This window comes from Mustela nigripes, chromosome 3, assembly GCF_022355385.1.
Source record: "Mustela nigripes isolate SB6536 chromosome 3, MUSNIG.SB6536, whole genome shotgun sequence".
Classification (NCBI taxonomy): domain Eukaryota; kingdom Metazoa; phylum Chordata; class Mammalia; order Carnivora; family Mustelidae; genus Mustela; species Mustela nigripes.
In genome coordinates this window covers 196,998,941-197,021,454 of record NC_081559.1, presented here as the reverse complement: position 1 = coordinate 197,021,454, position 22,514 = coordinate 196,998,941, and the positions used below count along the sequence as shown (strand labels likewise).

Sequence of the window (22,514 nt, the reverse complement as noted above, 5' to 3'; positions counted from 1 at the left end):
GGCAGCTGTCACCAAGAGGGCTTCTTGGAGGCAGAGTGGGGTGCTGGGACACTGCAGTCACCCTCCTGGGGAGGCATGGGGGGGCCATGCTGAGGCTGCCCGGGCTGTGCTGGGGGGGGGCGGGCTGTGCGTCACTACAGGTCCCTCCTCCTGGCGGGTGTGGCTGTGGGTAAGCAGGGGTTAAGGTTCCAGCTAACCTTGAGCGTGCTAGCTGTGCGTGGGGACAGCTGAGCTGGGCGCAGCGGGAGGTGGGTGGGGAGCTCCGAGTGTCCGGGAGGGAGGAGGAGGGGGAGGAGGCTGGCGGGAGCACAGCTGGGGCTGTGGACCAGACCAGTCCCCGGGGCGCCGGGGCGCCAGGCAGACGGTGCGGTAGGGCGGTCCCGCAGGCTGGGCGGTCCCAGGTCCCGGGGCACCCCCCCCCCACACCCGTCTTCCAAGCAGGGAAGGGAGGGGTCTACCGGGTCTCTGGCAGCCGGCTCCCAAGGGCAGTTCCGCCTGCTGTGCCCACAGCGGTGCAGCCCCAGAGCCATGGAGCCCTCGGGCAGCCTGTTTCCCTCCCTGGTGGTCGTGGGCCACGCCGTCACCCTGGCCGCAGTGTGGCACTGGCGCAGGGGGCGCTGGCGGGTGCAGGACATGCAAGGTAAGCGCCTCTGGCAGCTACCACCTGGACCGAGTTGGGGCTGCGGTTCAGGGAGGGACAGGAAGGGGAGGGAACAGGGAAATTTAGCGGAGGGAGGGAGGCGGCCCTCACCCCGCCCCGCCTCCAGCTGGGCAGGGGCGGTGGCTGCTGACTGCAAAGGAGGCCCTCCTGGACCCTCCAGGCCCTGCTCTAGAGCCCCCGCCCCCAAACTCCTCTGCACCCACCTGCCCAGGCTGGGGCTCCAGGGTTCGGGAGCCACTGAACCCCAGCCCCACCCGAGGGAAACGGGCAGGGTCTTCAGTGCAGGGCCCGCACACAGTTGAGCGCGGAGCTCCCCTCCCCAGTCTCCGGTCCTGCGTTCCTTTGCCAGGAAGGCCTCTGCCCTGCTCCCAAGGACAGAGGAACGGCGGCTGGCAGGTGTAGGGCAGGTGCAGGGTTGCCGTCCTGGGGCAGGTCCTGGGACAGGCTTCTGCCCAGGACTGAGGTGGGGCTGGGCCTGAGCACCCTCCGCCGGGCCCAGGACTGCCAAGGGGCAGGCAGCCAGGCTGCAGCTCTGCCCCACCGCCTGCTCAAAGTCACCAGCTCTGGGTGCCCGCCTGCGGCAGCCAGGGACCGCCCAGCAGGGATGGGGTGGGGCCTGCCTCCTCCTGTGAATGGGGCAGGGGCGGGGATTGGCCTTGGGGCCTGAGGGGCTGCCCTAAAGGATTTGGAGCTGTGTCTGGTCCGTGCCTGGGTGCACCTGGGGGGCAGGGGTGCCCAGTTTGGGTGCCAGGCCCACGGGACCTGAGGACCGAGTCAGGATGGGGCTTCTAGGCGTGGCTTTGGGGACCGGGGAGCCGCGAGTGACTCAGCTGCGGGGCGTTTAATACAATGCATGGGGCCGGCGCTTCTCTCCGCAGATTTGCTCTTTCCTCCGCCCACTGTGTGCCCCGTCCCCACGGGGGGATGGGCTCCTGTTCCGTTGCTGTCGTGAGCTGCCCTGCAGTGCCCCTCAGTTCTGTTCTTGGCAGTTCTCAGCCCTCTGCTCCCGGCGCCGTCCCCAAGCGCCAGCCTCTGGGAGCGTCAGTCCGTGGGCGTCAGTCTAGGGGAGTTTCCCGGCGCCTCGGCGTCCCCCGAGGCTCCCGTCCGCGGGAACCTGGGCATCCCGCGGGTTCCCATGCCCCTTTGTTCTGCCGGGCTGCCTCCCTGCGCCGCCAGCGCCCCGGGCCCCGCGGGGTCCTCTCCTTCCAAGTAGGGGCGCGGCTTTCCGGCGCGCGCTGGGCGGGGCGCCCCGCCGGGGGCAGGTTCCTCGGGTCTGGGCCCGGCGCCCGCTGCCGGCGGCCTCGAGGCGCGGGCTGGGGAGCAGAGGCTGCGCGCGGTCCTCCTCGCTCGCGGACGCCAGGGCGCCCGGGCTCATGGCTGCGGCGGGCACAGGGGGGGCGGGCGGCGCCTTCGCCGTGCGGGAGGTCGTGCTGGAGCGGCCGCGCTGGCTGGACGGGGGCTGTGAGCGGGCCCGCAGGGGCTACCTCTACGGGCAGCTGTGCTGCGTAGGTGCGTGCGGCCGCCGGGCGGCGGGCGGGGGGCACGGCCTCCGGGGGAGCCGCCGGCTCCGGGAAGGGGCGGAGCGCGCGCCCCAGGTGCAGCCCCGCCCCCCGCTGCGGAAACACCTGGGAAGGCGAGCTCCGTCCCGTCGGGCCCGTCGGTTCCTCGTCTGGAGCCCGGGGCTGGGAAGGTGGGCGGGGCCGGCCTGGGCTTCGGCCGCGGTTTCCTTCTGCGTTGGGCACCAGGCCGTGGGCAGTCGGGACGCCGGGGGAGGGCGGGAGGGAGGCGCGGCGACGGCGCTCCAGGCCCTCTGCGGCCTTGGGGCTCTCCTCGGCCAGCGGGCTACCCTCCGTCCGGAGGTTTCCCGTCCCAGGAGCGTCTTCCTTAGCTGTGGGATCTTCAGCCTGAGTTTCCACATCTGTACAAAGGGGCGATGATACCCCTGAAAGGGTCGTGGGCGGCTCCGGGGGACCCCGGCTGGCGGCAGAAAATCTGCTGTTCTGGACAGCACAAGGCGGGAGCGCCCCAGCTGGGGAGGGGGCCAGCTGAGGCCAGCAGTGTTGGGAGGCCGGTGTGCCTGGGGGAGGGCACGCAGGCTGAGCCAGTCTGGGAGGGCTTGCCTCTTGGTTTGAGGGCCTGAATCTGATGGGGGAGGGGAGCCAGGGGCAGGCAGGGCTGGGAAGAAAGGCCTTTGGAGGTGGAGGGAAAGGGGGAGCTCAGAGGGAGGAGAGCTTCCCTGGGGCAGCAGGTGCTGCGGCTGCCCACCCTCCCCAGCATCCTTGGAGACCCCGAGTGGCAGAAAGCTGGAGACGGAGCTTGGGCTGGGGCCGGGGGTGAGGGCTCCCACCAGTGTCAGACTTCAGGCCCTGGCTCCTGGGTCCTGGCTCCTCGGGTCTGCCCAGACCTGAGGAAGCCGGGCTGCACCGGGCACCCTTTGCTCCGCCCTGAACTGCTGCTCTCTGTGAGCCCCGCACCTCCTGGCCCATTCCCAGGGACCTTCCCCAGAACGACACCCACACCCTGGCTGGCAGGGGCCCCTGCCTCCCCGCTGGTGCTGGTGCTGGCCTTGCCCAGTGGCTGCTTGTTGCACGTGCTCAGTCTAGGCTTCTGGAACTCTGGGCGGCTGCTAGGGCAAGGTGTCCTCTGAAGGGGCATTTCTGCCCGCTCCAAACTTGGGGAGGGGGCAGGTGGGTGTATTGGGAGCCAGATTTGGGAGGCCTTCGGGAGCATGGAGAGCTGATGTCCGGTGGGATTGTGGAGACTGCCTCCCCAGGCCACCTCGCTGCCCCGGGCTCTGCATGGGGTGTGGGGAGTGTGGAGCTAGACCTCCATCCTGCGTCTGGAGCCAGGTGCAGAGCCGGGGCTCCAAGCCTGAGGGTCTGGCTGTGTCACTTAGATGTGGGGGGCGGTGGGGTGTTATCAGCTCCTCCTGGCCGGCGCCCCCCTTACCCCGTGGTGTTTGGGCGCCCTCCTGTGGCCACAGAGGGGCAGCACGAACGGGGGTGGGGTGAGCTTTTCCCGGAACCTTGGCGGGGAGGCTCAGGGTAGGGGGGGCTCCGGCTCGCAGCTGGATCGCATCAAGCCAGATGCTCTGACTGGAAAATTCTTGTGGCTGTTTGGGCGGCTGGGGCAGGAGTGCCGGCCATAGGCGGGTCTGCCCAGACCTGAGGAAGCCGGGCTGCACCGGGCACCCTTTGCTCCGCCCTGAACTGCTGCTCTCTGTGAGCCCCGCCCGACCACAAACAGCCCCCAGGTGTGGTTTCCTCTCCTGTGAGTCACTCGGGTCCCCTCCCAGACCCTGACTCACTGGTGCCCCCTCCCCCCGCTCCCCAGTGCCCCCTGCACCCCTCCTCCCCCCAACTCAGGCCGAGTTCCTGCAGATTGGGGCTGGGCGGTCCTGCCTGATGAGTCAACGCTCAGCTATGTGCCCGCTCCTGCCCCGCCGTGTGCTGTGCCTCTGGACAGGGGGCACTGCTCCAGGATGTGCCTGGTGGGCAGCTCAGAAGGGCCGGGCCGGCATGGGACCATAGTGGCTCCTTAGCTGGGGCATCGTGGGGCCTAGCAGGGGGCGGAGGCCAAAGAAATAGGGCTAAGTATGTGGTCTGTAGGGCTGCAAAAAAGAGGCGGTTAGCTCATTCCCCCAGTTCAGGGTCACTCAGCCTGGGGTCCCAGCTGACAGGGTGGGCAGGCTGAGGGGTGGACTTGGGCTGAAGTCCTGAAGGGAGGTGTGGCCTCGGGGCACCCTGGGCCCAGCCACACTCAGGCACCCCTCCCTGTGGCAGGGTGTCCCGTGGGGTGGCTGGGGGGGCTGGAGTGGTCCTGGCAGCAGGAGGTGTGCAGCAAAGTGCCAGGCCCCTCAAATCCCTGGGTGTCCCTCTGGGACTATGGCAGCTGGTGGGTGAGGAAACCCCTGGGTTTCCTGTTTCTGTGGGGCCCTGGGTGTGGCCTTGGGGGAGGGGCCACCTTCCTCCTTCCCGCTGGGGGGGAGGGGCATGGGCAGGGCGGGGTGGGGCTCGGGGCGGGGACAGCAGCCCGAAGGAGTCCGGCTCGCAGGGAGCGGCCACACCAGCTCTGCCTGGAGCAGAGCAAGCCCGCGGGTCCCGTGGAGCGCCAGCCTCCAGCCGCCTGTGTGCCACGAGGGCCGGAGCTCAGCGCGGGGGGGGGGCCTGGGGACTGAGCGCCAGAGGGGTGGGCGGCACCATGTCTCAGCACCGGCTGCGGGTGCCCGAGCCCGAGGGCCTGGGCCGCAAGAGAACCAGCTCGGAGGACAATCTCTACCTGGCTGTGCTCAGGGCCTCGGAGGGCAAGAAAGGTAGTGGGCAACCCTGCTGGGCAGGGCCACTTCCTGCCGCAGGAAGCCTGGCACCCGGCGGGGGTGGGGACCCTGAAAGCCGGGACAGAGTCTGAGACCAGCTAGGGCCCTCGGGCCTGTGTGACACACCCGGTCCCAGTGCAGAGCTGGGGTGGGGGTGGGGCGTGGGCAGCCACTGGTGCCCAGCATGGAGAGCGCTTGCCTGTGTTGGCAAGGCTGGCACTGGGCTCTGGATCTTGATTATAGGGCTGTGGTGGGTGGGGTCTCCCTGGGCCCTGGGGAAGCCCGCTGCCCTGTTGGGAGGGTACAGCGTTCCGCTCATCCCGCCCCTGCCCTGGGTCCTGACCGGGAACCTTTCTGCGCGTCTCTAAGGCAGCGTGTGTGGGGGTGGGGCAGCCAGGACTTGGACTCCGCGGGCCTGGAGAGTGGCTGCCAGCTCTGGACCCTCCCATCTCCAGAGAGAGACAATAGGGGGATTGAGCGGAGGAGGCCCCTCGCCTGCCCAGCACCCGAGCCCGCGCGTGGGAGGATGCTGGGTCTCTGGGATTCTGAGACCCTCTTCAGGTGCCGCCCACTGTGTCTGCCCGGTGGTCGCCTCCTGGGGGCCCCTGCGGCTGCTCCCAGGCCTCAGGTCACCTGGCTTTGTCTCTCTCAGATGAACGGGATCGTGTGCAGAAGAAGACCTTCACCAAGTGGGTCAACAAACACCTCATCAAGGTCGGTGGCGCGTGGACCCGTGTGTGCATGTGTGTGTGGGGCCATGGGGTGGAGGAGGGCGCCCTGGCCCTACGGCTGGAACCAGGGCTGCTCTCGCTGTCTGCCGGGGCTCACCTCTCCTCTCTGAAACCTGTTCTTGTCTCTTCTCTGTGCCTCCCCCTCGCTGCTCCTGCTCCTGCCTCTGCCTCCTGTCTCCCTCTCTTCTTCCTCTGGCCTCTCCTGCTCTCCTCGTAGCACTGGAGGGCAGAGGTAGGTGCCTCGGTGGGGGCGGGGCACATTCTGGGGTCAGGGCCTGTCCCCCCTCCACCAGGGCCTGGTGGCGGCTGTGTAGCAGCCCAGTATCGCTGTCCCCGCAGGCCCAGAGACACATCAGCGACCTGTATGAAGACCTCCGTGATGGCCACAACCTCATCTCCCTGCTGGAGGTGCTCTCCGGGGACAGCCTGGTGCGTGTCCCTGCCCGCCTGTCCCCTCCGGGGCCCCGCCTGCCTCTCACCTGGACGCCCCTGCCTGCCTTCCTCTCTTGGGGCCTTTCCCACACGCCCACTCCACATCTAGCCTGGCCTCGGCCCCTCCTGGGTCTCCCGGCCTGGAGTGTTGGGCCCAGCCTGGGAGTGTGGCCTGTTCCCCGTGCCGTGGGCTCGCAGCCCTGCTGCTCTCTGTAACCTCACGCTCTGCTCTGCTTTGGTTTCTCTGCTGCTTGGACTGTGAACCTTGGCCTCTGCCCTTTACCCTATGCCCTGCTCTGGCCGGGCAGCCAAGAGAGCGGGACGTAATCAGGAGCTCGCGCCTGGTGAGTGAGTGGTTGTGCGTGCTGGCTGAGGCCGCGCGTGCGCTCCCCAAGACCGGGAGCCCGGCTCACCTGGGGCTGGTGGCCCATCCGGACCCACCTGTGCCTGGCGCTTGGGGAGGCAGGTGGCTCTGTATCCAGCTGCCCGGTGTCCTGCCTGTGGCAGTGCCCAGGACGGGGGCCCACCAGGGCTGCTGCCGCCGTCCAGGAGGACCCTGCCCCCCGTGCCACTGCCCTCCGCCCGCGGCTTCCTGGCTATTGTCTCCTCCCTTCCTTCCTTCCCACAGCCTGGGCCTGGCTCCTGGACTTCCAAAGCCCCTGCCGGGTCTGGCCTCTGAGCCACCGGCCCCCCTTTTCTAGCTGGGAAGGGTGACGCGGGGACATGGGAAGGGCTGCTGCCCACTGGGGAAGACCCTCGGTCGGTTCCATTCCCGCAGTTGCCCTGGCGGTTCTGAGGGCAGGCAGGGGGCTGTGGCTGGAGGTGGGACCGTGCCCCTGCCCTGGGGTTCTGACTGCCCAGGCCTCTTCCTGCAGCCCCGGGAGAAGGGGAGGATGCGCTTCCACAAGCTGCAGAATGTCCAGATTGCCTTGGACTACCTGCGACACCGGCAGGTGAGGCCACTCGACTGGCCCGGCCGTGAGCCCCTTCCCCGGCCACGAGCCCCTTCCCCAGCCGCGAGCCCCTTCCCCGGCCAGGAGCCCCCACCCCGGCCGCGAGCCCCCACCCCGGCCGTGAGCCCCCACCCCGGCTGGTCAGCAGTGGGACTGTGGGTGTTGCATGCAGGTGAAGCTGGTCAACATCAGGAACGATGACATCGCCGACGGCAACCCCAAGCTGACCCTGGGCCTCATCTGGACCATCATCCTTCACTTCCAGGTAGTCTGGGGCTGGCCGGGTGGCCAAGGGGGCGTGTGGCCCAGGAGCCAGGGCCCTTGGCGTCCTGGCACCTTCCTGCCAGCCCCAAGCCCAGCCCCAGACAGCGCCCGTGCCCTGAGCTAGCCCCGTGGCCCGAGGGCTCCAGGCTCTCTCTGGGGCCTTCCTGTGCTGTGCCCTCTGACCCCGGCTGGGCAGGGCCGAAGAGCCTCCCTGCAGAGGAATGTGTTCTCTGTGCTACGTGCGGCCTCCCGCCCGGAGGGTTTTGGAGAAGCACCCGCTGCACTGGCTGACTCACCCGCTGCCCGCCCCAGCCGCACAGGAAGCCACAAATCTAGGAGCTGAGCAGGCAGAGCCTGGGGGCACAGCAGCTGAGTCACACAGGCTGGCAGGCTGACAGGCCGCCCCCCGGGAACGTGCCCATCCCCCAGAGACCCCACCCCCATTCTGGAGTCGGGGGGGGGGGGCGGCTGACCTGGGCCCCATCCCCACTGGGACCACCTTTCCTAGGCCTGCGGCTTCTGGGCTGGCCCTGGTGCCCACGGCTGCCCTCCTAGGGCCTGGCCTCCGGCAGCTCAGGGAGGCATCCATGGTGCCCACCCTGTGACGGGGGCCGGGCCTGGGGGCACTGACGTATTCCAGGGCAGCCCGGCGAAAGCATCTTGGGCAGTGGCACTAATGGGGGAGGAACCTGGAGGCCTCCCTCTGCCTCCGCTGGCCTGGGGGCTCCCACGGGGCCCGCGTGCTTGCACGGACTCAGATAAGCGCCCGTGGGTGCCAGGCGGGGCGTGTGGCTGTGGCTGAGTGCTGCTGGCCTCCCGCGCGGGGCAGATCTCCGACATCCAGGTGAGCGGACAGTCCGAGGACATGACGGCCAAGGAGAAGCTGCTGCTGTGGTCCCAGCGCATGGTGGAAGGCTACCAAGGCCTGCGCTGTGACAACTTCACCTCCAGCTGGCGGGACGGCCGCCTCTTCAATGCCATCATTCACCGGCACAAGTATGTGGCCCAGGGCGCCCCAGGGCATCTCAGCTGGGCGACTGCTAGCAAGTTGGGGCAGGGGCAGTGGCAGGAGGGGCATCTGCTGCGACGGGAACCCGCTGCCTGAGGGGCTGTGTGCCTGTGCCAGCCCAGCCCTCTGGAAGGGTGCAGGCAGGCCCGGCCCCCCATGGCCCGCCTCTGCCCGGAGCCTTTCTGAGGCTTCACTGGCTTCCTTGAGCCAGATGGCGAGTGAGCTGATGGCTCTCAGAGCCGGGGCCTCAGCCCCACGTGCACGCCCCAGAAAGGGCCAGGGTGGCCAGGCCACGGTGGGAATGCCTCTCAGTGGACCTTTGCCCCAGCCCAGAACCTGAGGCCTGGGGGGCAGGGCAGCCGCAGGAACCGTCCGCAGGCGAGGAGCCTCTGCTTGGTGTGTTCCAGCCTCTGTGCCCAGTGTAGGCTTCTTGAGCTCCAGAAGCAAGGCCATGTAGGCAGGCAGTACTGGGCACTAGAAAGGTGGGGGGGTCGTTTTCAGGGTGGGTGACCTGCCGCACGGGCCTCACGGTCCCCCCACCCCTCTGCCCACAGGCCCATGCTCATCGACATGAACAAGGTGTTCCGTCAGACCAACCTGGAGAACCTGGACCAGGCCTTCTCTGTGGCGGAGCGGGACCTGGGGGTGACACGGCTCCTGGACCCTGAGGGTGCGTGCCCTGTCCCCCACCCCCTGCCCCTCTGCTGCCCCTTGCTGGGCCCTCTCTGATGTTGGTCCCTTCCCTGCAGATGTGGACGTCCCACAGCCCGACGAGAAGTCCATCATCACCTACGTCTCGTCCCTGTACGACGCCATGCCGCGGGTGCCTGACGTGCAGGACGGCGTGAAGGCCAGCGTGAGTGGCGGCTGGTGGGCGGGGGCGGGCTGGGGAGGGGGGACGGCTGGGGGGAGCTGGCCAGGGGGCGGAGTGGGGGTGGTCCCGGCGGCTGGGGGGTGCTGGCTGCGCCTCACGGCTCCCCCGCCCTGGCCGCAGGAGCTGCAGCTGCGCTGGCAGGAGTACCGGGAGCTCGTGCTGCTGCTGCTGCAGTGGGTCCGCCATCACACCGCGGCCTTCGAGGAGCGCCGGTTTCCCTCCAGCTTTGAGGAGATCGAGGTGGGCCTGGCTTCCCCCCCCACCCCCCTGTGCCTGGCCCCATGCGGCCCAGGCAGGCAGCTCAACACACGCTTCTCCACAGATCTTGTGGTGCCAGTTCCTGAAGTTTAAGGAGACGGAGCTTCCGGCCAAGGAGGCGGACAAGAACCGCTCCAAGGGCATCTTCCAGTCCCTGGAGGTGAGGGGGTGTCCTGGACGGGGGGAGTGGGGGCAGTGCTGGTGGGAGTGAGGCCCTCTTCAGCAGGGAGGGCAGGGCCTCGTGGCTGAGCTGTTAGAACTAGAGCTGTTCCAGGGTGGGTAGGCTGGGGGGCCCTGGGGGGCTCGGCCCCTACCCCCCTGAGCTCGGGCCCTGCCCACAGGGTGCGGTGCAAGCAGGCCAGCTTAAGGTGCCCCCCGGCTACCACCCGCTGGACGTGGAGAAGGAGTGGGGCAAGCTGCACGTGGCCATCCTGGAGCGGGAGAAGCAGCTCCGTGGCGAGTTTGAGAGGTGGGCGGGGGCGGGGCTGGGGGAGGCAGCTGGGGGGTGGGGCCCGCGGCCTCGGGGAGCCACCCGAGGGTGAGTCACTGCCTGGGGAGGAAACCACCCCCGGGCTGGGAATCCCACACTGGGGCCAGCTCTGCTGTGGGCCGCCGGCGGGCAGGGAGGCCAGTGGCAGGAGGGGCGCACGTCCTGGAGCCCGGCGGGAGGACCCCACTCACGGCGGCTCCTGGGGGGCACTGCGCTCCGCAGGCTGGAGTGTCTTCAGCGCGTCGTGAGCAAACTGCAGATGGAGGCCGGGCTGTGCGAGGAGCAGCTGAACCACGCCGACGCCCTGCTGCAGTCGGTGAGGGGGGCGGGGGAGGGGCAGGCAGGGGGGAGGCGGGAAGCGCCGGGAGCCGGCCACGCCCTGTGGCCAGTGGGTGGAGAGCAGCCCCAGCTCCTCCCCTGGGGTGCTGCCAACTCTGATCGCTCCCTTTGGGCAGAGCTGGTTTCCGAGCGCTGGGCAGGACACATAGGAGGCCACCGACCCCGGTGCCAGGCCTGGGAGGCTTGCTGCCCAGAGGAGCTGTCAGGGAGGGTCCCACACTCATGGGGCCCAGTGGGGCTGGGGCTGTGAGCCTGGGCCGGAGCTTGTGGAGGCAGATGGGGCCCGGAACCATGTGCAGGGAGCCCCGGGGGTCAGCATCATTCCCGCAGAGAGCCGGGGATGGGCAGTCTGGCCGGGAGAGCGTATCGGGACCCTGGGCAGTCAGGAGGCTGCCTGCCCGCAGGCCCTAAGCGCTGGGGACGCCCTGCAGGACGTCCGGCTGCTGGCTGCAGGCAAGGCACCCCAGCGGGCGGCTGAGGTGGAGCGTGACCTGGACAAGGCCGACGGCATGATCCGCCTACTGTTCAACGACGTGCAGATGCTCAAGGATGGGCGGCACCCGCAGGGGGAGCAGATGTACCGCAGGTGGGCCGCGCCCCTCGCCCCGGGTGGGGGTGACTCTGGTGCTCTGGCGACCGGCTCATCATCCCGCGCCCCCTCTGCCGCCAGGGTCTACCGCCTGCACGAGCGCCTGGTGGCCATCCGGACCGAGTACAACCTCCGGCTGAAGACGGGCGTAGCGGCGCCCGTGACCCCGGTGTCGGTGCAGACCACGCAGAGGCGCCCCGAGCTGGAGGACGTCACGCTGCGCTACTTGCAGGACCTGCTGACCTGGGTGGAGGAGAACCAGCGGCGGGTGGACAGTGCGGAGTGGGGTGGGGACCTGCCCAGTGTGGAGGCCCAGCTGGGCAGCCACCGTGGCCTGCACCAGTCCGTCGAGGAGTTCCGTGCCAAGATTGAACGGGCGCGAGCCGACGAGGTGCGCGGGCGCCCAGGGGCGGGCCGTTGGGGTGAGGGTGTGGGTCCTGGCCACGGTAAGCGTCACCGCTTCCATCTCCCGCAGGGCCAGCTCGCCCCGGCCCCCCGCGGCGCCTACAGAGACTGCCTGGGCCGGCTGGACCTGCAGTACGCCAAGCTCCTGGTGAGTGCCGGCTGCGGCTGGGGGCGGGGACGGCGGGGACAGGACAGAGGGACCGGACGGTGGGATCCGCTGACGGGCTCTCGCCGCCCCGCAGAACTCCTCCAAGGCCCGTCTCCGCTGGCTGGAGAGCCTGCATGGCTTTGTGGCGGCGGCCACCAAGGAGCTGATGTGGCTCAGTGAGAAGGAGGAGGAGGAGGTGGGCTTCGACTGGGGGGAGCGCAACTCCAACATGGCCGCCAAGAAGGAGAGCTACTCGGTGAGGCCGCCTTCCGGAATCTTCCAGGACTGTCCTGCCCCTGTGGGGTCCCCGGGTGCTGGCTGGTGGGGGGACGCTTATGGGAGACTGGTGGACCCTGGCGAGGGCCCGACACCATTCCTGAGCCCTGTGCCTCCATGTCAGGCCCTGATGCGTGAGCTGGAGCTGCGGGAGAAGAAAATCAAGGAGATTCAGAGCACCGGGGACCGGCTGCTGCGGGAGGGGCACCCTGCTCGGCCCACAGTGGAGGTGGGGTGGGCCAGGGCCCCTCGTGGGCACGGGGGGGGGGGGGGGGCGGGCCGGGGGGGACGGCCGCGGGGACCGTGGTGGCCGTGGGGGACGGCCCCGAGGACCCTGGCGGCCACGGGGGGTGTGCGGGCAGGCCGTGGGGTCAGCCACGTCGACGGGGAGCCTGAGGGTCGACGGGGGGCGCAGTCCTTTCAGGCAGCTCTGCAGACCCAGTGGGGCTGGATGCTACAGCTGTGTTGCTGCATCGAGACGCACCTGAAGGAGAACACGGCCTACTTCCAGGTGAGAACGGGCTCCTCCCGGGTCAGCTGCGGCGTCCCCGAGGGGCCCCAGACCGCAGCAGGGGGTGCAGGGCCCCTCCCCGTGTCCGTTTGCAGGGGCGAAGCTGGGTCGGCGCGGTCCTGCGGGGCTCGCGTCAGTCCTCTGCAGCCGGAGGCCCCTGGGCCCCATGGGACCCTCTTTCCTTCCCAGTTCTTCTCGGATGTGCGGGAGACCGAGGAGCAGCTCCGGAAGCTGCAGGAGACGCTGCGCAGGAAGTACACCTGTGACCGCTCTGTCACCGTCACGCGCCTGGAGGACCTGCTGCAGGACGCCCAGGTGAGGGAGCGCAGGCCTCGGCCGGCCCGGGGTGATGAGTAGGGCTATGGGGCCCGGAGCCGTGAGGGCAGGTGGCCGTCCCCTTCCAGGATGCAACGGCCTGGCAGAGGCAGCTGTGGCCGTGGGGGGGGGGGGGGCCCCCCCCCCCCCCGGGAGCCCGGAGAGGCTGGCTCAGAGTCTGTGCTGCACGGCTGCTTCGTGAGGGTCCCTGTGGGGGTGGGCGTGCAGCAGTGGGGGGGACCAGGGTGCCGGTGGGGGAAGACCAGACGGGGGTCGGTCGGCAGCGCGGGACGGGGCCGTGGGGGCACTCAGAGGTTAGTGCTGGGTCGTGGAGTGGTGGTGGGGTGGCAGCTAGAGCAACGTGAGCTCGTCACCTGAGCCTCCAGAGCGAGCAGAGACCTGGTCAGCCACCCCACCACTGGCACGGTCAGCTGGCAGAGAGGCGTCTGGGTCTGGTGCCCATGTGCCCTGGGGCAGGGGCGGGCTTGGCGGGGGGGGGGGGGGCGGGGGGGGGACCCGGGAGGCCGGGGGGGGGGGGGGGGGGGGGGGGGGGGGGGGCACAGGGAAGGACACTGGACAGTCCTGCCGGCTGGGGGCCCCTGGGAGCAGAAATTGGGGGCAGCGAAGGCCAGGGGGTCTTCTGGCAGAGGCACGAGACCCGGGCGGTTCCCGGATAGACTGACCACAGCCTCTGACAGTCCTCGGTGGGCTTTGGACCCGTGGAGGAGTGAGATGGGCGGAGGTGGATGACCTTCCATGGGGGGAGGACATCGTGTGGCCAGGCGTGGCTAGGGCTGCTCTTGGGGGGCCCAGCGTGGGGCCCTAGGGGAGGGGGGTGCAGAGTCTGGGCCGGGAAGAAAGGAGGGTCAGCAGGATGTGTTGGGGGCCGAGCCCTGGGTTGCTACCCCGGTCTTACCTCCTGGATCGTGGTCTCTGAGCCTTCTCTCCCTGGCAGGATGAGAAGGACCAGCTGAATGAGTACAGGGCACACCTCTCAGGCCTGGCCAAGCGGGCCAAGGCCATCGTGCAGCTGAAGCCCCGAAACCTAGCACAGCCCGTGCGGGGCCGTGTGCCGCTGCTGGCCGCGTGCGACTACAAGCAGGCGGAGGTGAGGACCGGGCAGAGGGCACCCCAGGCGGGGCCCAGTGGGGGGCCGCACGACCGCTCTGTGACCGCTGCGGCTCCCGCAGGTGACCGTGCACAAGGGCGACGAGTGTCAGCTGCTGGGCGCCGCGCAGCCGTCCCACTGGAAGGTGCTCAGCAGCTCCGGCAGCGAGGCCGCCGTGCCTTCCGTGTGCTTCCTCGTGCCTCCGCCCAACCAGGAGGCCCAGGAGGCCGTCACCAGGTGGGTAGGTGGGGGGCTGGCAGCTGCAGCAGGTGGCCCTGGGCGGGTGCCCCCACGACTCTGACCGCGCACTGACCTGCAGGCTGGAGGCCCAGCACCAGGCCCTGGTCACTCTGTGGCACCAGCTGCACGTGGACATGAAGAGTCTGCTGGCATGGCAGAGCCTCAGCCGCGACCTGCAGCTCATCCGCTCCTGGTCCCTGGTCACGGTAGGAGTCACCCACGGGGCCGTGTGGGGCGGGGGAAGGGCGGGAGGTACCTCGCGGGCCAGCTGCCCCTTGCCCATGCTCAGCCCCTGGTGCCGCCTGCAGTTCCGGACGCTGAAGCCGGAGGAGCAGCGGCAAGCCCTGCGCAGCCTAGAGCTGCACTACCAGGCCTTCCTGCGGGACAGTCAGGATGCCAGCAGCTTTGGGCCTGAGGACCGGCTCCAGGCCGAGCGGGACTATGGCTCCTGCAGCCGCCATTACCAGCAGCTGCTGCAGAGTGCGGAGCAAGGTAGGCGGCGGCAGACCTGCGGCGGGGGGCCTGAGTGGTGGGAGCTGTGCGGGGGGTGGGGGGGCTTGGGGGACAGGCCGGGCAGGCCCCTGAGCAGCACGCGTCCCCAGGTGCACAGGAGGAGTCCCGCTGCCAGCAGTGCATCTCCGAGCTCAAGGACATCCGGCTGCAGCTGGAGGCCTGCGAGACCCGCACGGTGCACCGCTTGCGGCTGCCGCTGGACGAGGAGCCTGCGCGGGAGTGCGCCCAGCGCATCGCAGAGCAGCAGGCAGGCCCCTGCCCCCCCCCCCGCGCCCCTCCCACCCTGCCCTCCCTAGCCTTCCCCGGGTGCTGGGTGTGGGGCTCCTCAAGTCAGCTAACACTGCGCGGTTTCTCCCCAGAAAGCACAGGCGGAGGTGGAGGGGCTGGGCAAGGGGGTCGCCCGGCTGTCCGCCGAGGCCGAGAAGGTCCTGGCCCTGCCGGAGCCGTCCCCCGCCGCCCCCACTCTGCGCTCGGAGCTGGAGCTCACCCTGGGCAAGCTGGAGCAGGTCCGCAGCCTGTCTGCCATCTACCTGGAGAAGTGAGTGAGCCTGTGGGTGGCCAGGAGCTGCGGGGGTGGGGGGCCTGCGCGCTGTGCGCTGGAGGACAGGCGGATGGGGGCCAGGAGGAAGGGTCTGCTGAGTGTTCTGGCCGAGGGGCGGGTGTGGACCAGGATGGTGGGTGTGGATGTGGCCAGAGGGCACAGCCCTGATGTGTCCCAAAGGTGGGGGTTGCTGGTGACCTGACGTGGGAAGGGGGTTCAGTACAGCTCACTGAGGCATGGGACTTGTGGGTGTGTGGGCCGGGGGAGGAAGGGGAGGTGGCCCGTGACCCGTGAGGTTCAGACGGGGGCTTGGCCAGGGTTGGGCGCCAGTCTTGGTGCCGGGTGGGGATGAGGAGCTGCAGAGGGCACGCAGGTGGGGCACCGCGGGGAGCGGGCCTGAGGCTGAGGTCTTCCTGGAGGCTGCAGCCCACCTCCCGAGTCCGCACTCACTCCCGCGTCTCGGGGGAAATGCAGCCCTTCCCAGGCCCCTTCCTCTGCCGGCCTCTTGCGACTCGCTCCCGCGCGGACCTCAGGGGGCTCTGACCCCCGGGAAGGGTGGCATGCGGTTCTCTGCACCTTCCCTCGGTCTCATCACGGACTGGCTCCCAGGGCCCGTGGTCCTTCTGTAACGTCTGTGTCGTAAATAGCACGTCCAAGTGTCACTCGTCCTTTCTGCACAAAGGCAGATAGGTCAGAAACATCACCATGTGGTACGTGGTGTCACCCTTTACCCAATTTTGGACCTGGAAGGCTGAGAGCTTCTCCCAGGGCCCAGGGCTTTCTCTGGACAGCACAGCTGTCTCCAGGACTCAGTCGGAGCTGGCGCGTCCCTGGGTCCCTGAGCACCCTAGCCACCCTCTCGCCGAGGCCTCTGTTCATCTTGCGGGCACCTGTGACCACAGGAGTCCTGTGGTCCGCTGTGCGGGGACTGGTGCTGAGCCCCCTCTCCCCACAGGCTCAAGACCATCAGTCTGGTGATCCGCAGCACGCAGGGCGCTGAGGAGGTGCTCAGGGCCCACGAGGAGCAGCTCAAGGAGGCCCAGGCTGTGCCCGCCACCCTCCCTGAGCTGGAGGCCACCAAGGCTGCCCTGAAGGTGGGGCGGGGGCGGGGCCAGGGCCTGGTCAGGAGGCTGGAGTGGGCTGTGCCCTGGGGGCCAGGGGCGGAGCTCGGGGGCTGAGACCACACCCGACCCTCTACAGAAGCTCCGGGGCCAGGCCGAAGCCCAGCAGCCCGTGTTTGATGCCCTGCGGGAGGAGCTGCGGGGGGCGCAGGCAGTGGGCGAGCGGCTGCAGCGGCAGCACGGCGAGCGGGACGTGGAGGTGGAGCGCTGGCGCGAGCGGGTCGCACCACTGCTGGAGCGCTGGCAGGCGGTGCTGAGCCAGACCGATGTGCGGCTGCGTGAGCTGGAGCAGCTGGGCCGGCAGCTGCGCTACTACCGCGAGAGCGCCGACCCGCTGGACGCCTGGCTGCGGGACGCCAAGCGGCGGCAGGAGCAGATCCAGGCCGTGCCTCTGGCTGACAGCCAGGCGGTGCGGGAGCAGCTGCGGCAGGAGAAGGTGGGTGCGGGCGGAGCGGGGCCGGGGTGGGGGCCGTGGGGGGACGCGGGCGGCTGCTGACCGCCCTCCCCTCCCAGGCCCTGCTGGAGGAGATCGAGCAGCACGGGGAGAAGGTGGAGGAGTGCCAGCGCCTGGCGAAGCAGTACATCAACGCTATCAAGGTGAGGCTCCGCAGAGGAGGTGCCCTGGGCGCAGGCCACCCTGGCAGAAGCCCAAGGTACGGTGAGGCGCAGCTGGAGGGGAGCAGGAAGCTGGTGGCCAACTCGCTTGTCTTCATAGGACTATGAGCTGCAGCTGGTCACGTACAAGGCGCAGCTGGAGCCGGTGGCCTCCCCGGCCAAGAAGCCCAAGGTCCAGTCCGGCTCTGAGAGTGTCATCCAGGAGGTGGGCCGGGGGTGGGGCTGGTGGGGCCGGGTGGGCTGCCTGGGCCCGTGGCCCCCTGCAGGCCTGACCCTGGCTGCCCCCTCCCCCACAGTACGTAGACCTGCGCACGAGGTACAGCGAGCTGACCACCCTCACCAGTCAGTACATCAAGTTCATCAGTGAAACTCTGCGCCGAATGGAGGAGGAGGAGGTAGGGCCTGGGGGATGGGTGTGCTGACCTCCTGCCCCCTCCCCCAGATGCTGCCCTAGAAACCCATGTGAGACCCCGTAGTTCAGCTCTGTCCCCTCCCCTCCTGCCAACCCCCTCCCCTCCCGTCAACACCCTCCCCTGCAGCACGGCCTGCCCCACCTTGGCCTGGCGCTGCACTGCTCTCCCCACAGTGGCTGGTCCCCCTCCTCTGTTGGCACGCGCCCCCACCAGGTGTTCTCCTGGCTCTGTGTGCGTGTGCGCGTGTGCGCGCATGTGTGTTCCTCCTTGGGATTCTGTGTGGCCTCTGTGCTCGGCCACTTGCTCTAAGAGCTGGGGAGTGTGACGTCCTGGGGGCTGCGGAGGGAGGGTCCCAGTGGCTCCCTCTCCTGTTCCTCCTGCTGCCTGGCGGGTACACCGTCTAGCCTACCCCACCTCCTCTCTGCAGGCCTGCAGCACCTCGGGACTGCTCTGTCGCAACAGCTGCCCTGCCCCTCCTCGGTCCACCGGGCTGCAGGAGCGGGCCTGGGTCAGGGACAGGGGCCCTCTGGCCAGAGCCAGGCCAGCTGGTGGTCAGCGTGTCTTGGGCAGGGCCATGTGGTGCGCGCAGCTCGCAGGCTCTGCGAACTTCCTGCTTTGCTCTCTTTCTCTCTCTCTCCCTGTCCGTCTGTCTCCATGGCCTGTCTGCGGGAAGAGGGGAGGACGCCTGGGCCTCCTTCCCCAGGCTGGTGAGCACGGTGGGGCCAGGCTGCGCTCGCTGTCCGGAGTGCCCTGGGCGGGTGCACGCTGTCTCCTTCCGCCGGGCTGTGATCTCTGTCCTTCCTCGATCCCCGCCCCCCCCCCACCCCGCGCTGTCGGAGTGAACTGTGGTGGTGATGCGTCCTGTGCTGCGTCCGGCAGCCCGCAGTGTGCTCACCACTGTCTCTGGTTCTCTCCTCTCTGCTGTGGCCGCAGAGGCTGGCGGAGCAGCAGCGGGCAGAGGAGCGTGAGCGGCTGGCGGAGGTGGAGGCCGCGCTGGAGAAGCAGCGGCAGTTGGCCGAGGCCCATGCCCAGGCCAAGGCGCAGGCGGAGCGTGAAGCGCAGGAGCTGCAGCGGCGCATGCAGGAGGAGGTGGCGCGGCGGGAGGAGGCCGCGGTGGACGCACAGCAGCAGAAGCGGAGCATTCAGGAGGAGCTGCAGCACTTACGGGAGACCTCGGAGGCGGAGATCCAGGCCAAGGCCCGGCAGGTGGAGGCGGCCGAGCGCAGCCGGCTGCGCATCGAGGAGGAGATCCGCGTGGTGCGCCTGCAGCTGGAGACCACCGAGCGCCAGCGCGGTGGGGCTGAGGGCGAGCTGCAGGCCCTGCGTGCGCGGGCGGAGGAAGCGGAGGCGCAGAAGCGTCAGGCGCAGGAGGAGGCGGAGCGCCTACGGCGGCAGGTGCAAGATGAGAGCCAGCGCAAGCGGCAGGCAGAGGCCGAGCTGGCCCTGCGCGTGAAGGCGGAGGCCGAGGCGGCCCGGGAGAAACAGCGGGCCGTGCAGGCGCTGGAGGAGCTGCGGCTCCAGGCGGAAGAGGCAGAGCGGCGGCTGCGGCAGGCGGAGGCAGAGCGGGCGCGCCAGGTGCAGGTGGCCCTGGAGACGGCGCAGCGCAGCGCGGAGGCAGAGCTGCAGAGCAAGCGGGCCTCCTTCGCCGAGAAGACGGCACAGCTGGAGCGCACGCTGCAGGAGGAGCACGTGGCCGTGGCGCAGCTGCGGGAGGAGGCGGAGCGGCACGCGCAGCAGCAGGCGGAGGCCGAGCGCGCCCGGGAGGAGGCGGAGCAGGAGCTGGAGCGCTGGCGGCTGAAGGCCAACGAGGCGCTGCGGCTGCGGCTCCAGGCGGAGGAGGTGGCGCAGCAGAAGAGCCTGGCGCAGGCCGAGGCAGAGAAGCAGAAAGAGGAGGCGGAGCGCGAGGCCCGGCGCCGCGGCAAGGCGGAGGAGCAGGCCGTGCGGCAGCGGGAGCTGGCGGAGCAGGAGCTGGAGAAGCAGCGGCAGCTGGCGGAAGGCACCGCCCAGCAGCGCCTGGTGGCGGAGCAGGAGCTGATCCGGCTGCGCGCCGAGACGGAGCAGGGGGAGCAGCAGCGGCAGCTGCTGGAGGAGGAGCTGGCGCGGCTGCAGCGCGAGGCGGGCGCGGCAACGCAGAAGCGCCAGGAGCTGGAGGCCGAGCTGGCCAAGGTGCGGGCCGAGATGGAGGTGCTGCTGGCCAGCAAGGCGCGCGCCGAGGAGGAGTCGCGCTCCACCAGCGAGAAGTCCAAACAGAGGCTGGAGGCCGAGGCAGGCCGGTTCCGCGAGCTGGCCGAGGAGGCCGCCCGCCTGCGCGCTCTGGCGGAGGAGACCAAGCGGCAGCGGCAGCTGGCCGAGGAGGACGCCGCTCGCCAGCGGGCCGAGGCGGAGCGGGTGCTGGCCGAGAAGCTGGCCGCCATCAGCGAGGCCACGCGGCTCAAGACCGAAGCGGAGATCGCGCTCAAGGAGAAGGAGGCGGAGAACGAGCGTCTGCGACGCCTGGCGGAGGACGAGGCCTTCCAGCGGCGGCGGCTGGAGGAGCAGGCGGCCCAGCACAAGGCGGACATCGAGGAGCGGCTGGCGCAGCTGCGCAAGGCGTCCGAGAGCGAGCTGGAGCGGCAGAAGGGGCTGGTGGAGGACACGGTGCGGCAGCGGCGGCAGGTGGAGGAGGAGATCCTGGCCCTCAAGGCGAGCTTCGAGAAGGCGGCCGCCGGGAAGGCGGAGCTGGAGTTGGAGCTGGGCCGCATCCGCAGCCATGCCGAGGACACGCTGCGCAGCAAGGAGCAGGCTGAGCTGGAGGCCGCGCGGCAGCGGCAGCTGGCGGCCGAGGAGGAGCAGCGGCGCCGTGAGGCCGAGGAGCGCGTGCAGAAGAGCCTGGCAGCCGAGGAGGAGGCGGCGCGACAGCGCAAGTCGGCGCTGGAGGAGGTGGAGCGGCTCAAGGCCAAGGTGGAGGAGGCGCGGCGGCTGCGCGAGCGCGCGGAGCAGGAGTCGGCGCGGCAGCTGCAGCTGGCGCGGGAGGCGGCGCAGAAGCGGCTGCAGGCGGAGGAGAAGGCGCACGCGTTTGCGGTGCAGCAGAAGGAGCAGGAGCTACAGCAGACGCTGCAGCACGAGCAGAGCGAGCTGGAGCGGCTGCGCGCCGAGGCCGAGGCGGCGCGGCAGGCGGCCGAGGAGGCGGAGGAGGCGCGGGAGCGCGCGGAGCGGGAGGCGGCGCAGTCGCGGCGGCAGGTGGAGGAGGCGGAGCGGCTGAAGCAGTCGGCGGAGGAGCAGGCGCAGGCCCGGGCGCGCGCACAGGCGGACGCGGAGAAGCTGCGCAAGGACGCGGAGCAGGAGGCGGCGCGGCGCGCGCAGGCCGAGCAGGCGGCGCTGAAGCAGAAGCAGGTGGCGGATGCCGAGATGGAGAAGCACAAGCAGTTCGCGGAGCGGACCCTACGGCAGAAGGCGCAGGTGGAGCAGGAGCTGACGGCGCTGCGGCTGCAGCTGGAGGAGACCGACCACCAGAAGAGCATCCTGGATGAGGAGCTGCAGCGGCTGAAGGCGGAGGTGACAGAGGCCGCCCGCCAGCGCAGCCAGGTGGAGGAGGAGCTCTTCTCCGTGCGCGTGCAGATGGAGGAGCTGGGCAAGCTCAAGGCGCGCATCGAGGCGGAGAACCGTGCGCTCATTCTGCGCGACAAGGACAACACGCAGCGCTTCCTGCAGGAGGAGGCCGAGAAGATGAAGCAGGTGGCGGAGGAGGCGGCGCGGCTGAGCGTGGCAGCCCAGGAGGCGGCGCGGCTGCGGCAGCTGGCGGAGGAGGACCTGGCGCAGCAGCGGGCCTTGGCCGAGAAGATGCTCAAGGAGAAGATGCAGGCGGTGCAGGAGGCCACGCGCCTCAAGGCGGAGGCGGAGCTGCTGCAGCAGCAGAAGGAGCTGGCCCAGGAGCAGGCCCGGCAGCTGCAGGAGGACAAGGAGCAGATGGCGCAGCAGCTGGTGCAGGAGACGCAGGGCTTCCAGCGCACCCTGGAGGCCGAGCGGCAGCGGCAGCTAGAGATGAGCGCCGAGGCCGAGCGCCTCAAGATGCGCGTGGCCGAGATGAGCCGGGCCCAGGCCCGCGCCGAGGAGGACGCCCAGCGCTTCCGCAAGCAGGCGGAGGAGATCGGCGAGAAGCTGCACCGCACGGAGCTCGCCACGCAGGAGAAGGTGACGCTAGTGCACACGCTGGAGATCCAGCGGCAGCAGAGCGACCAGGACGCCGAGCGCCTCCGGGCCGCCATCGCCGAGCTGGAGCGCGAGAAGGAGAAGCTCAAGGAGGAGGCCGCGTTGCTCCAGCACAAGTCCGAGGAGGTACCGACCTGCCGTCCACGCGCAAGCGGGTGGGCCCCGGGGCAGGGGGGCTGCTCTCAGGCGGGCCCCGGCGTCCCTGACTGTCCCCTCCCCTCCTTCCCAGATGCAGGTGGTGCAGCAGGAGCAGCTGCTGCAGGAGACGCGGGCCCTGCAGGAGAGCTTCCTGTCCGAGAAGGACCGCCTGCTGCAGCGCGAGCGCTTCGTCGAGGAGGAGAAGGCCAAGCTGGAGCGGCTCTTCCAGGACGAGGTGGCCAAGGCGCAGAAGCTGCGTGAGGAGCAGCAGTGGCAGCGGCAGCAGATGGAGCAGGAGAAGCAGCAGCTGTTGGCCAGCATGGAGGAGGCCCGGCAGCGGCAGCGCGAGGCCGAGGAGGGCGCGCGGCGGCAGCAGGAGGAGCTCCAGCGGCTGCAGGAGCAGCGGCGGCAGCAGGAGGAGCTGCTGGCGGAGGAGAACCGGCGGCTGCGGGAGCGGCTGCAGCGCCTGGAGGAGGAGCACCGCGCCGCGCAGGCGCAGTCCGAGGAGATCGCCGCCGCGCAGGCCGTGACCGCCAAAGCCCTGCCCAACGGCCGGGACGCGCCTGACGGCCCGGCTGCGGAGGCGGAGCCCGAGCTCGCGTTTGACGGCCTGCGGCGGAAGGTGCCGGCCCAGCGGCTGCAGGAGGTGGGAGTCCTGAGCTCGGAGGAGCTACAGCGGCTGGCCCAGGGCCGCACGACGGTGGCCGAGCTCGCCCAGCGGGAGGACGTGCGCCGCTACCTGCAGGGCCGCAGCGGCGTGGCGGGGCTGCTGCTGAAGCCCACCGACGAGAAGCTGAGCGTCTACGCGGCCCTCCAGAGGCAGCTGCTGAGCCCAGGCACGGCACTCATCCTGCTCGAGGCCCAGGCCGCCTCAGGCTTCCTCCTGGACCCGGTGCACAACCGGCGCTTGACTGTCCAGGAGGCCGTGAAGGAGGGCGTGGTAGGCCCAGAGCTGCACCACCAGCTGCTGTCGGCGGAGCGCGCCGTCACCGGCTACACCGACCCGTACACGGGGGAGCAGATCTCCCTCTTCCAGGCCATGCAGAAGGACCTGATCGTCCGCGACC

The 22,514-nt window shown here is 70.1% G+C and overlaps 1 protein-coding gene across 1 annotated transcript in view; it reads left to right on the top strand.

The window, feature by feature from the left end:
* Positions 1 to 22,514, top strand: part of PLEC (plectin) — a 31,292-nt gene that overhangs the window by 5,695 nt on the left and 3,083 nt on the right. The window contains exons 2-33 of the mRNA XM_059395331.1: positions 5,629 to 5,690; positions 6,047 to 6,136; positions 6,448 to 6,483; positions 7,015 to 7,092; positions 7,265 to 7,357; positions 8,186 to 8,352; positions 8,920 to 9,035; positions 9,115 to 9,221; positions 9,360 to 9,479; positions 9,562 to 9,657; positions 9,839 to 9,966; positions 10,210 to 10,303; positions 10,758 to 10,912; positions 10,997 to 11,306; positions 11,391 to 11,468; positions 11,563 to 11,724; positions 11,869 to 11,973; positions 12,160 to 12,255; positions 12,445 to 12,570; positions 13,526 to 13,678; positions 13,761 to 13,915; positions 13,998 to 14,124; positions 14,227 to 14,410; positions 14,521 to 14,678; positions 14,791 to 14,969; positions 15,928 to 16,066; positions 16,173 to 16,529; positions 16,607 to 16,690; positions 16,809 to 16,913; positions 17,005 to 17,103; positions 18,055 to 21,435; positions 21,539 to 22,513. Of these exons, the coding sequence (XP_059251314.1) occupies positions 5,629 to 5,690; positions 6,047 to 6,136; positions 6,448 to 6,483; positions 7,015 to 7,092; positions 7,265 to 7,357; positions 8,186 to 8,352; positions 8,920 to 9,035; positions 9,115 to 9,221; positions 9,360 to 9,479; positions 9,562 to 9,657; positions 9,839 to 9,966; positions 10,210 to 10,303; positions 10,758 to 10,912; positions 10,997 to 11,306; positions 11,391 to 11,468; positions 11,563 to 11,724; positions 11,869 to 11,973; positions 12,160 to 12,255; positions 12,445 to 12,570; positions 13,526 to 13,678; positions 13,761 to 13,915; positions 13,998 to 14,124; positions 14,227 to 14,410; positions 14,521 to 14,678; positions 14,791 to 14,969; positions 15,928 to 16,066; positions 16,173 to 16,529; positions 16,607 to 16,690; positions 16,809 to 16,913; positions 17,005 to 17,103; positions 18,055 to 21,435; positions 21,539 to 22,513 (8,315 nt within the window). The remainder of the gene's footprint in view (positions 1 to 5,628; positions 5,691 to 6,046; positions 6,137 to 6,447; positions 6,484 to 7,014; positions 7,093 to 7,264; positions 7,358 to 8,185; positions 8,353 to 8,919; positions 9,036 to 9,114; positions 9,222 to 9,359; positions 9,480 to 9,561; positions 9,658 to 9,838; positions 9,967 to 10,209; positions 10,304 to 10,757; positions 10,913 to 10,996; positions 11,307 to 11,390; positions 11,469 to 11,562; positions 11,725 to 11,868; positions 11,974 to 12,159; positions 12,256 to 12,444; positions 12,571 to 13,525; positions 13,679 to 13,760; positions 13,916 to 13,997; positions 14,125 to 14,226; positions 14,411 to 14,520; positions 14,679 to 14,790; positions 14,970 to 15,927; positions 16,067 to 16,172; positions 16,530 to 16,606; positions 16,691 to 16,808; positions 16,914 to 17,004; positions 17,104 to 18,054; positions 21,436 to 21,538; position 22,514) is intronic.